Source organism: Leuciscus leuciscus, assembly GCF_965113295.1.
Source record: "Leuciscus leuciscus genome assembly, chromosome: 25".
Lineage (NCBI taxonomy): Eukaryota > Metazoa > Chordata > Actinopteri > Cypriniformes > Leuciscidae > Leuciscus > Leuciscus leuciscus.
In genome coordinates, this window is record NC_138724.1 from 1322501 (window position 1) to 1336230 (window position 13730).

A 13730-nucleotide genomic window follows, 5' to 3' on the forward strand; every position below is an offset into this window, starting at 1 on the left:
CATCCAAATTGTAAGATGAAGAAAATTGACGTCAATGGAAAGCCTCACCTTTGTCTGTTTGCCCTGGATGACATTAAAGGAGAAGAAATTGCCTATGATTATGGAGGAGAAGACTACCCTTGGAGAACACAAGTATGTTGCAAAGCACACTGTGTACATAATATCTCATATTGTTGCAACATGTCAAGCAAGTTGTTGGTTGAATAGATTAGAATTTGAATCTATTAGAAATCTATGAATCTAATTATGTCTATAAATGATATCCAAATCTCAGAAAGCTACAATCCAAGTTAAGTTACTTTTTAGGTCAGTGTTTCTACCCCACCCCTAAAATGTATACATTTAAAGAATGAGGTGGTACAGTCTTAGGCCACTTTTCTTTCCCCAAGTTATGTGTGGCATACAATGGCCTTATTGCAACTTATGGGTGAAATGTAATCACAAAATAAACTAATGATTAACTATGTAAAATGAAGACATGTTTTACTTGTAAATGTTTATTTTTATTTTTATTTTTTTTATCTGAAATCATGTGGTATCTGCTTCAGATTTCTCTCTTGTGTTTCCATGTTCTAATATCTTGTCATTATGAATGTTGTCTCCTACAGATAATCAGCGTTGCCGTTAAAACCAGCGCAGCGAGTGCTTCTGATCCTTCTCTCCAGTCAGAGACTCAGATGGATGATGAATCTGCTCAAATCATCTCTCCTCAACAGGTACGTTTACATTCATCACTAAAACATGACAAAGTGAGACAGTAGACTTCAATTTTTAGTGATTTTTAGGCATATTTTGATGCGTATCTGGTGTAAATTAGTACATTAAACCGTGTAACGACATGTGTCCAGTAGTTTAGTGCTAGTGGAGTATTTAGGGCCAGTTTTATCCTTCACAGGGATTTATTTTCTAGGTTAATTGTTGCTTTAAAATTGACACTCATGATGTCCCCACAACACACTTTCAGTCAGTGTTTGAGTTCAAACTTGTGTTGAATATGATGAAACTAGTCCCCATAAGGAACTATAACGTTGTGTGTGAAAGGTCCCCATGAAGCCGGTTTTAATCCAGATGTGTGTGAGCGCAGACAGAGGTTGACTGGAGAGGAATAAATGTTTTAGATGAAGTTGATTTGTCTCTTTCTCTCTCTGAAATCATGTGGTATCTGCTTCAGATTTCTCTTTTGTTTCCATGTTCTAATATCTTGTCATTATGAATGTTGTCTCTTACAGATAACCAGCGTTGCCGTTAAAACCAGCGCAGCGAGTGCTTCTGATCCTTCTCTCCAGTCAGAGACTCAGATGGATGATGAATCTGCTCCGATCAACTCTCCTCAACAGGTATGTTCACATTCATCACTAAAGATTTAGGTCTACTGTCTCTCTTTGTCATGGTTTAGTGATTTTTAGGCATATTTTGATGCGTATCTGGTGTAAATTAGTACATTAAACCGTGTAACGACATGTGTTCAGTAGTTTAGTGCTAGTGGAGTATTTAGGGCCAGTTTTATCCTTCACAGGGATTTATTTTCTAGGTTAATTGTTGCTTTAAAATGGACACTCACGATGTCCCCACAACACACTTTCAGTCAGTGTTTGAGTTCAAACTTGTGTGTTGAATATGATGAAACTAGTCCCCATAAGGAACTATAACGTTGTGTGTGAAAGGTCCCCATGAAGGTGTGTGAAAGGTCCCCATGAAGCCGGTTTTAATCTAGATGTGTGTGAGCGCAGACAGAGGTTGACTGGAGAGGAATAAATGTTTTAGATGAAGTTGATTTGTCTCTTTCTCTCTCTGAAATCATGTGGTATCTGCTTCAGATTTCTCTTTTGTGTTTCCATGTTCTAATATCTTGTCATTATGAATGTTGTCTCTTACAGATAATCAACGTTGCCGTTAAAACCAGCGCAGCGAGTGCTTCTGATCCTTCTCTCCAGTCAGAGACTCAGATGGATGATGAATCTGCTCCGATCAACTCTCCTCAACAGGTATGTACACATTCATCACTAAAGATTTAGGTCTACTGTCTCTCTTTGTCATGGTTTAGTGATTTTTAGGCATATTTTGATGCGTATCTGGTGTAAATTAAACCGTGTGACGACATGTGTCCAGTAGTTTAGTGCTAGTGGAGTATTTAGGGCCAGTTTTATCCTTCACAGGGATTTATTTTCTAGGTTAATTGTTGCTTTAAAATTGACACTCACGACGTCCCCACAACACACTTTCAGTCAGTGTTTGAGTTCAAACTTGTGTGTTGAATATGATGAAACTAGTCCCCATAAGGAACTATAACGTTGTGTGTGAAATGTCCCCATGAAGGTGTGTGAAAGGTCCCCATGAAGCTGGTTTTAATCAAGATGTGTGTGAGCAAGGTTTGCTGGACAGGAATAATTTTGTTTTTTTCTGGCAAAGGTGTGTCTAGCCCAGATGATTCTCTTTAACCGGCGCAGGGAAGGAGAGGTTTCGAGCATGCCTTTGTCTGCATTTCTATCAAGAGACACTTCTGATCCACATGAGGATGTGGACTGGGCACTCTCTGAAGTGGAAAAAAATCTCTGCAGACACTTCACAAGGGTTATCGCAAGGGGAAAGCGTGGTCGACCAGTTCCAATTCTTCTGACTTCAAAAATGCTATGTGCCTTAGAACTCCTTGTTAAGCAGAGAGAGGCTTGTGGGGTTCTGAAAGACAATTCCTATATGTTTGCAAGACCAGAAGCCATGACATATTTTCGAGGGTCAGACTGCCTCCGTGGCTTTGCAAAGGTGTGTGACGCAAAGTGTCCCAAGTCACTGACATCTACAAGACTGCGAAAGCATGCCACAACCCTTTCAACAGTGCTTAATATGACTGACACCGGGATAGACCAGCTGGCAAACTTTCTTGGACACGACATAAGAATCCATCATGAGTTCTATCGACTCAATCAATCAATCAATCAATCAATTTTTATTTATATAGCGCCTTTACAACAACCAGAAAGGTGCACAAAGCGCTTTCCATAAAACACATAAAAAAGGCAGCAGGATATAAAAATAGCAAATTAAAGCTAATTTAAGCAGTTAAAACAAAGTAACTAACACAAAGACTAAAAACACAAAACAAGTGGTTACATGTTGAAAGCCTTCCTGAAAAGAAACGTTTTTAACTGCGATTTAAAAACACTAAACACAGTTACGTTACGAAGGGGAGTAGGTAAGGCATTCCACAAAGTAGGTCCCTGGATGGCAAAAGAGCGGCCTCCAAACTTTTTACATCTAAACTTAGGGATAATCAAAGAGGTGTTCTGAGAGGAGCGGAGGGTTCTGGCAGGTTGGTATACAGTGACCAGCTCGGAAAGGTATGCCGGGGCCGGACCATTGATGGCCTTAAAAACAAACATCAGAACCTTATACTCCACCCTAAACCGTACCGGGAGCCAGTGAAGTGAGCAGAGGACGGGGGTGATGTGTGAATGTTTATGGGTATTGGTAAGGAGACGCGCTGCTGCGTTTTGAACCATCTGAAGACGGTTGAGAAGTGATTGGTTAAGCCCAATGTAGAGGGCATTACAGTAATCTAGCCTTGAGCTGATAAAGGCATGAATGGCTTTTTCTAGATCAGCACGGGACAGGAATGATTTCACCTTACTAATGAGCCTTAGCTGGAAAAAGCCAATCTTAACGACTGCACTAATTTGTTTATCAAAATGCAATCTATTGTCGAAAGCAACACCCAGGTTACGAACAGTGGATGCAAATTGGGGCGTGAAAGGGCCAAAACTGTAAGAGCTGCAAGGTGAGTCTGGGGTGAACAGTATGTACTCGGTCTTACCTTCATTTAAATGAAGGAAATTTTGAGAAAGCCACTGTTTAATGTCCTGGGTGCAGTTATGGAGGGGGTCTAGTGCTGAATGATTATTCAAAACTACAGGAAGGTAGACTTGAAGGTCATCAGCATAGAAATGAAATTGTACGTTGTGTTTTGAAATGAGTTGACCAAGTGGCAGCATATAAAGGGAGAACAGGATAGGACCAAGAATAGAACCCTGGGGCACACCAGATGATAAAGGGGCAGCTGAGGAGGAAAAATCATCAAGCATTACTGAGAATGTTCTGTTGGTGAGATATGACGAGAACCAGTTTAGCACCGTGCCCTGTAGACCCACAACATGTTGTAGACGGGTGATGAGGATTGCGTGGTCCACGGTGTCAAAAGCAGCGGTGAGGTCAAGCAGCACCAGAACCACTGAGTTTTATTATCTAAGGCTCTGAGAATGTCATTATGAACCCTCAGTAAGGCTGACTCTGTACTATGCCTCGACCTAAAGCCCGATTGAAATTTGTCCCCCATACCATGCAGATTGAGGTATGACTGAAGCTGGGAGAAGACAAGCTTTTCCATAACCTTAGACAAAAATGACAGGTGGGATATAGGGCGGAAATTAGACAGTACTGAAGGATCAAGGTTTGGTTTCTTAAGTAGCGGTCTAACAATGGCGTGCTTGAGAGGAGTGGGAACAACGCCCAAACTAAGACAACAATTCATGAAGGAGACAAGGAAAGGGCCTACGATGTCGATGGCTTCTTTCAGAATCCTAGCAGGAACAACATCTAGAGGACAGGAGGTTGGCTTCAACTCATGAACAGCTTTTTTGAGATCAACAAAAGAAACCACCTCAAAATTCTCCAGCACACATTGTGTCGCTTGGGAGGAAGTAATGACAACAGGGGCTGGTATGATAGTTTGCCTAACAGACAAAACCTTATCAATAAAATATTGTTTAAAAACATTGCATGTATTAACTGAGTAATCATTCAATACAACAGGGACTGGATTTATAACAGAGTTTATAGTACTGAACAAGATACCAGGGCGATGGCTATTGTTATTAATGAGCTTGGAGAGATACTGACTTTTAGCTTCCTTCACGGCTCTCTGATAGGTGACAAGACAGTCTCTAAATATCTCCAATGACACCTGCAGCCTGTCTCCTCTCCATTTCCGCTCTGCCTGCCTGCACTGGCGTCTAAGGGTCCATGTCGTCTCGTTCAGCCAGGGGTCCGAAGAGCCATTTGCAGACTTCACCCTGTAAGGCGCAACTGAGTCCATAATCCGGGCGCAGGTGATGTCGAATGAGGAGAGGAGAAGCTCTGGACATAGAGACAGGGCAAGTTCTGCAGTGGAGGTGATGTTAGAAGCAGAAAAAGCAGCGGTGAATTCCTCAGCTGTAGATGGAGTAATAATGTGCCGATGCCGGGGGGCAGTGGATATGGGTGCAGGTGGAACAGCACAGATGTCAAAACGTATGAGGGAATGATCAGAGACAGGAAAGTCCAGAACCTCACAGGATGACACTGTCACCCCACGAGAGATAATAAGGTCAAGAGTGTGGCCTAGCCTATGAGTAGGACAGGATATGGACTGGGCTAGGTCTAATGAATCTAAAAGAGCCTTAAAATCATTAGCGGATTTATCAGAGGGGCAACAAACATGAATGTTAAAATCACCACAGATTAAAATATTGTCAAACTTTGCCAAAAAGTCAGACAAAAACTCTGAAAAATCATTAAAAAAATTCCCATTTAGTTTTGGGGGCCGGTAGATTACTGCACAAAAGATTGGATTAGGTAGAGTGAGTACAAACGTCTGCAACTCAAAACTGGAGTACCCTCTAGTGGACAGTTGACGGCACTTCAGGGACTGTCTGTATATACTGGCTATCCCCCCGCCCCTACCCGTTTGCCGTGGAGTGTTTAGAAACAAATAGGCAGAGGGAAGGATTTCAGAAAATGCACTAACATCACCAGGAGATAGCCAAGTCTCCGTGAGAAAGAACAAGTCCAGATTGTTAGTGGTGATGACATCGTTTAGAACAAAAGTTTTGTTGCTGAGCGATCTGGTGTTACATAGTGCCATACGGAGTGTGGTAGAGTTGACAGGGGATGAGGACATACGTGGAATTGGACGAAGATTGTCTAGGATCGAGCCACGAGAATGAGTACCAGATGTTCGGCGGTGACAGGAAAATGGAGCGCCAGTGTTGTCGAAGCTAGCGGGCCGAAGCCACCGATAGCATACCCGTAATCCGCCAGGCCCTGGTTTGACACCACTCCATTGCAACAAAGAATCCAGGTGAGTCCTTTTTCTGACGTGTAGCCCGCTTCTCCTACCCCGTCTCTTGCGACGCTTACTGCCTGGTAGTAGATAGACAGGATGGCTCAGGAACAGAGAAGTAGAAGTAAACAGCGGCGGAGGTGGTTTAAAAGTTTGGGCGTTCAGGTGGTGGTTTGTTGAAAACCGTAATTCCAGCAAAGTTGCGCGATCATAAACAATAATTGTAGAGACGGTGGCAAAAACTAGCATGAGAAAACACAGGAGCAAACAGAGGTGCAAGAGGCAAGCCAAACATAGCGGCGCCATCATCACAGTCGTTCATCTGTGTCATCACTCCCTGAGAAGACCCTGCAACTTGCCACGATCAGCAAAGTTCTAATGGCTGTTGAGCAAGGAAGATTAGCTGAGATCCATGGCAAGAACTTGGATGAAATTGGGATAGATCCTGATGGTGTGGTATTTTATTTGACTTTTGTTTGATTTTCTGTTTACCATCTATTAGGGGTGTAATGATACACGTATTCGTATTGAACCGTTCGGTACGATGCTTTCGGTTCGGTGTTTGGTACGCATTTTCAAACCGAACGGTTCGTTGGACCATTTTTCCTGCCAACCAAAATTTCGTTATTTCAGATGTAGGCGGGGCGCGCGTGGCAAGCGCTCTCGTAATGTAAGAGACGCCGGCGCGACCACAACATTGCCCAACATCAAATGGCAAACGTAATGCAAGCGGAACGAAACTGCTCGTTATTGTGAGGTTGAAGGACCGTTTATCAGCTTGGACCAGTGCAGCGCGAGCCGATCGTGATCATGCGACACTGTTACTACACAGCGCTAATAAGATATCCAGTAAAGAAAGCATTTGAATGCGCCACAAAAGTAATAACATCGCTGCGAGATCTGGTGAGAAACATTCACATTTCTCCGTTATTAACGGATCAAACAGCGCTGACGTGGAAACCAGGAAGAAACATCGTGCCATGAATGAACTATCCAGTGTCCACAGGTCAGCAACATTCACCATGGATTTACTGTAGTAACACTAACTGCAACCATGGAAGTTTGGCAGGAATAGTGGGCTATAATGCTTTCAAGTAACATTACGTCGGTTTTATTTTGACATTATGAATACAATTGCTGCCCTCAAATGTTAATCTGAACTAAAATAAACCTTTGTTTATAACTACTACAATATTACATTTCACTTTTTCCAAGGAGCTGTTTTGTTTTATATGCTCCTAAGAAGAGTCAATTATAGCTCTAGAATTGCTCAAAGTAAAAAAAAATCATACTTTATGATGTTAGTTTTAATAAAAAAAAGAATTAAAATTAAATCAAGAATTTCTCTGGCATTTCTTTCTTTTTGCTGTATCGAAAACGTACCGAACCGTGAATTTTGTGAACTGTTACACCCCTACCATCTATTCATATACCACGTGTTTACGATCCATTATATACCATTGTTAAGCTGTACTTTTGAACTTCCACAGAAAACGTTATTGACTGTGATGAGGAAGACGGGAGCATACAAGAGGGACACTGTTCATCTACTGTTGACGGTTTGTATTACTGTCAAAATACACTACTACATTTTGCAGTTATTCATAGTTTTCAGTCACGTAACTTGTGAAGACCTGACAGACAAAAACATTGTTCTAACATCATAGCCAACATTAAAGAAGATGCTTCAGTATGCTGAACAAATGCTTTTTTGATGAAACAGCTCATTGTGTAATGAATCAATTATACTTGCAATAATGAACAATTGCACAGGTTTAGGGTTTATTGTACTTTAATGATTTTAAATAATTAGTGCATAAGTGTGACAAATAAGTGTATTGTCAGCATTCTATAGTACATTTAAATTGTATCTTTCTGAAAATTTTGAACTTTGATTATTTTCCATAGAACCATCTGCAGAGATGGCACTTCCTCCTACCGAGAGGAATGACATGCCTCCTCCACCCAAGAGACCCAGACCACCATCAGATGAAGAGATGCCTACAGGAGCCCGTGCTGCTAGACCTTCTTCCAAAGGTGAACTCTTTACACATTTCTAAGACTAAATTAGACCCTTTAGGAGCACTTTAACACCCAGATCTCAGACCAGATCACTAAATGCTGATTTTGTTTTTTGCCGTTTCCCTTTTGAGCCGTTTCCACAAAAACATTAGCGATTTGAACACTTTGCCACATAACTGTTTCTGCTGGCAGCCCTAAATTGTTCCTCTACACTTGAATTTCTAGATCATAATGCTCAGGAACCCATCTGTAGTTGTTACTTGGTTGATGCTAGAATCTACTAGGTGTTTTGTGGCACTAGTAGGAACTGTAGCTGTTCTAATAATTAAAACAGTGAATCAGTAATAACTAACCCCTGGAGCAGTTTGAGTGGATGGATGCATAAAAATAACTTGCAACCAAGACATTGATCCTAATATATTTTCCTTTTATCCAATGATCATTTCAGGCCAAGTGACTGAATGTAAAAATCACTGTTTGATTGACAGTGTAATTCTATTTATAGGTAGAATGCAAATTAATTTCTCTTGCAATATAGATGCTGACATAAATACTAGGGCTGCCCTCGACTAAAGTTTTTTTTCTAGTCGACTAGTAGTCGTTCATTTTAAGTTATTTGTCAACTAATCGCATTTTTATATTAATAAGCCATAACTCATAATAATGAGCCTTTAATTGCCTATATAATACATAGCCTAATTAGCGCTCAAGCGCACACTTAAAGTTCCACAGCGCACCGGCAAAAATAATGATTGAGTGTGTCTTGAAAAAACAGAAGGAGACTGTCTAAACATTGTAATAATTTATTGATATTTTCGGCTGCAGAGATTAAGTCGATGATGTGGACTCGTCATCTCCGCGTTTAATACGGATTACATAATCTGAGAATATTTATTTTCCACTTGAATTGATTCGCTTTTCTGCACTGCAGCTGTCTTCTAGCCAGGTTTCATTTAGAAACATAAAGTCCAGGTTGTTTGTGGTTATTAAGTCATTGACTAGAAGTGATTTATTTTTAAGTGAGCGAATGTTTAAAAGTGCTAACTTAACAGTCTTACTTTTTGTCCCCACAGCAATCTTAGTTTGACATGTAATAGGCACCAGATTAGTTGAGTTTGCTGTACGGCTATTGAAGGCCTTAGACTTTCTATCTTGTAATAGAACAGCAATAGAGAAAGATACAGGCACACTGGGTTCCCGCTTGTTCTGTAAACATTTGAGAAAGTTACTGTTATCATAGCAGGAACCCAAAACACATCACTGAGAGCTGGTATCAGTTGTTTTTGGTTCACCTCGAGCAGATGGAGGAGGGTGTGGGCCCTGGCGTTGTGGCAGAGGCCGAAGAGCTCTCACAGGAGGGGGCGGGCGAGCTCGGCGCGCAGGCTTCGGTGTTTGAGGTGCCTGACGTTTTTTGGTTGGTATCTGGGGGCTTGCAGCAAAAGAGTGGGATAGTCTGGTTCCAGCATGCACCAGTTCTTCCATTTTCTGTGAGAAGCACAGGAGTGGAGTTGCTGGCGAGAGGGAGAAAGTATCTCCTTGTTAGTAATGAAAGTATCCCCTTGATTAGTAATATTTCCCAAATTCCCTATATTCTTGAGCTAATTCGCATTGACCCAGAGTCATTTACGTTACAAACCAGACCTAATAAATACTGATAATAGGATTCAGAACTTCGGATTGGAATTCCAGCACACACACTTTATCATTTAAATTTGTTTTTTCTGTCCACTTTTAGGTAAAAGTACCCAGAGGACACCCTGGCAGCAGACAGAGGTGCAGGCGGTGGAAAGGCACATGAAGTGATTCATCACATCGCTCACTGTACCAGCAAAGAGCGACTGTGACAAATGTTTAAAAGTTGAACCAGAAGCCCTGAAGAACCGCGATTGGAAGACCGTAAAGTTTTACATTTATAATCGCATTACAGCTTACAAAAATAAATTGCAGTGCAAATAATAATAATGTGAAGATGCAACTCTGTCATGGCAGGTTTTGTTAAAAGATGTTAAAGGGTTAACATGTTTGGGTTTGCAAACCCTTTAAAACAACAGCAACACTTGTAGGCTATAGAATGCAATACATTTGAATATGTATTTTCTCGTTATTTCATCTGACTCCAAAAATGAAAAGGTTTTAATAATATCTGTGCATCATTAAATGTGAGCGAATGTTTGACTATTCCTTTTAACTCTTTAATGAAAATAATGTCAAAGTCAGTTAGTATAATCATATGTAACAATTTATTATGTCAGGTAAATGTATCATGCCAATTTCATAATCAATTCAAAGATAATCGATACAAAACATCAAATGCTCTGGAATAAAGAGAAGAGATGCAAACCCGACATTATACATGAAGCTGAGAGTCTCAATGTCAGCCTCACGAGCTAATCTGAGGTACAGAACGGCCTCGACCCAACATTAGGATACATGATGCTAAGAGTTTACTCTTAAGCAAGAGTCACTCTTAGCATCATGGGCCAACTTGAGTTACAGAAAGGCCCTGATCTTCTCGTTGCATCCAATTATATAGAAACGATCTCTTTCACATGGAAACATCTGCTAACAATGGGAATTCACATTCAGAGGTTACACCTTTTGAGACCATTGAGAATGGTTTCATGGAGAATGGTGAGACCATTTGCCATGAGACCACCTTCCTTTGTGTGCTAGTTATCCCTAAACTCTTAAAAACCTTATTACCTTTTGTTTTACTTGGAAATGATTTGGAAAATGAATTATTTGGAAATGAGACACTTGTACCAGTCGCACTGAGACATTTCAAATGATACCAAACATGTACAATACTCGATGATAATCATTCACATTAAACTATATATATATTCTTGGGTGAGTTCAGGTGATGAGAGAGAGAGAGAGAGAGAGAGAGAGAGAGAGAGAGAGAGAGAGAGAGAGAGAGAGAGAGAGAGAGAGAGAGAGAGAGAGAGAGAGAGAGAGAGAGAGAGAGAGAGAGAGAGAGAGAGAGAGAGAGAGAGAGAGAGAGAGAGAGAGAGAGAGAAAGAAAGAGAGAGAAAGAGAGAGAAAGAGAGAGAGAGAGAGAAGAGAGAGAGAGAGAGAGAGAGAACAGGGCTAAGCTCTTCTTCATTATCACTTTGAGCTGACACTTAACGACAAAAGCCGCTTTCCGACCGGAGGAACCTTTTCACAATTCCTAGAACTATTGGCTAAAGTACCCGGATGTACTTTATAGATGTTATAGATGGGTCTCTAAACCTTTATGCTGAAGAGAAAATCCAACGCAACTTTGAGGGGACCAAGCCAAACATGATTATGTTTATCTGCCCAGCTAGCAACACTGGAAATCAACCACACGGCATAGGCTAATAACCTTTTTTTCATATAGCCTACTGTCTACTTTCTATAACAGTTCTATCTAATAACACAGTACTGTTAGACAGATTGCTAACTAATAAACACAGAGAATGCGAGCATTGTAGGTCCGTCCAAAATAAAGGTCCGTCGCGCTGTCAAAATATAAGTCACCGTGCTTGCGTCACTCCCTTACCCCTCCTACCAGTTCCTATGGCCACTTGGCCAGTGCGAACGCAAACAGCAAAACCGAGTTTGGGGAAGAGTAGTTCTTAGAACTGTTTAGAAGTGGACAGTTCGTAGAACTAAGTTCCTGTAACTACTTGGTCGGGAAGCGGCTAAAGACATATAGTTATTTGGTGGTTTCACACCATGGAGGGTGGAGGCATACACACCATCGTCTGCTACCCTAAAAGTGTCAGAAAGTTGTTTATCTTAATGTTCATCTTAATACAATACACAATACAGAACTACTGCACAACATGTCCCTTCTGCAAGATGTTTAGCTAAGATAACATTTGTTTGTCACTTTATTCTGAGACAGTCGAGCATTTGTGGTCTGTCTATGGAAACTTACCGACTTTGACCTCATCTAAACAGCAAGCACAAAAGTTCACACATCGTCACTCAACTACATTTGAGGCTTACAGATTAATAAAAGAAAAGCATCAAACATAAATGATATTAATGAGAAACACATCAACCTGATAGTAATGTTTCTTAGAATATGATTGGCTATGATATGAGATTTGGTTAAATGATATTTACAGTTTTTTTTCAATTGTTTACACACAATTTTGAAAACCGGGTTCTTTTTTTTCCAAAATATAATCACAATTATCCAAACACCACACTCAATTTGCATAATTCCTAGATTGTTTGCAAAATGACACACTTCAGACAGAACATATACACATATTTGTGAAAATGCTATTAGTTTTAATTTAACCAACACAGTCCTCAATGATCAGACACTATTGCAGCCAGTTTCACACTGCTGTGATAAATGAAAAACACATTTGTAAAAAAACTAATTTTAGGAAATAGCATGTGCTAGATTTTTGGCCAGACAAGGGATAATTTAGATGAAAAAAAATAATAGTGACAAACCCACAACATTGTTCATGATTAGTTTGAGATATAGGGAGAATGTACACAAATAGGCCTACTATAAACTTACCAAGCACTGCACAACACTGATGCTGCAGGCTGAATATTTCAAATATTTATTTCAATACTTACAGTATTTCTTACCATAATCAGTTACAGTAATCAACCAACAATGAAATCAATGAAACAAACAAAATCTGTAGACAAATAAAAATTACTGCATGAAGTACATACACTTTGACTCTGAAGAAAAACTACTGTAGTCAAGATGGAAATAGGTCCACGCGCACCCCCCGGCTTTTTTTATGCCACCTGATTTATTTTAAATCCTTATAGTGTCTATTTTCAGAATCTGCCAGGTACCAAGCTGAAATAATGTCCCAAAGGGTTCTTTTTTAACCCTTTGCTGCACCCGACCGGAACCCGAAAAATCAAAAACACACCTATGTTGTTGTACCTTGGAGAATGTGAGTTCATGAGAGATGTCTTTGGGCGCTTCTCAATATCCCTCCTCGTCTCCTCTCTCCTCCGTCCTCCATCCTATGACCCGGAAACCTATCGAGCTCAGCCATCTTGAAGGACATCTCAATTCTCTAATTGCACCGCGAGGAGTCGAGGATCGAGGAGTTAGGAGGCTTCCTGAGGAGTCATGAGAGAGGATACACAGGTGTATCCTATGCGGAAGAGTTTTATCGACTTAAACGTGACGCACGTCTAAATTCTCCTCCCCCTTCACATCGGTCACAATCATTTTAATTTATACTTTACCTTTGCAGTTTATATAAACCACACATCTCACATATTTCAACAGGGTATCTTGCTTTATTATTATTTATTAGGAATTTCTTAAATAAACAAACTTCAACAACATAAGGGCAGATCCTTTGAGCGCTGCTGATGACGCGATGAAGTGACGCTTGAGTGATCAAGTATTCCATTGTATAAAAAAAAGTTACATTCGATTCCTCCGTCCTCGCGTCTTTTCCTTGCAGCCTTCCCTCGCATCCTACAGGGGGCGGAGCTGAGATGCGAGGAAAGGAAGCGAGGAAAGGAAACGAGGATACACAAATAAGAAATGAGAAGCACCCCTTGTCTCCTTGTAACCGTCTTGCCAATTTCTCACTGCGGTATTCAGGATTAGGAAAACCTTGATTTTCCAATGTCTTCATGTACAAGT

General features: G+C 40.6%; 1 protein-coding gene across 1 annotated transcript in view; it reads left to right on the forward strand.

Annotated features, from left to right (window-relative positions):
• Nucleotides 1-10138, forward strand: part of LOC309490504 (uncharacterized protein) — a 12855-nt gene extending 2717 nt beyond the window's left edge. The window contains exons 4-10 of the mRNA XM_082159718.1: nt 1-132; nt 609-716; nt 1230-1337; nt 1878-1985; nt 7582-7650; nt 8000-8128; nt 9849-10138. The exon at nt 1-132 is cut by the window's left edge and continues 58 nt beyond it. Coding sequence (XP_082015844.1) covers nt 1-132; nt 609-716; nt 1230-1337; nt 1878-1985; nt 7582-7650; nt 8000-8128; nt 9849-9911 — 717 coding nt within the window. The 3' untranslated portion in view covers nt 9912-10138. The remainder of the gene's footprint in view (nt 133-608; nt 717-1229; nt 1338-1877; nt 1986-7581; nt 7651-7999; nt 8129-9848) is intronic.
• Nucleotides 10139-13730: the final 3592 nt, after the last annotated feature.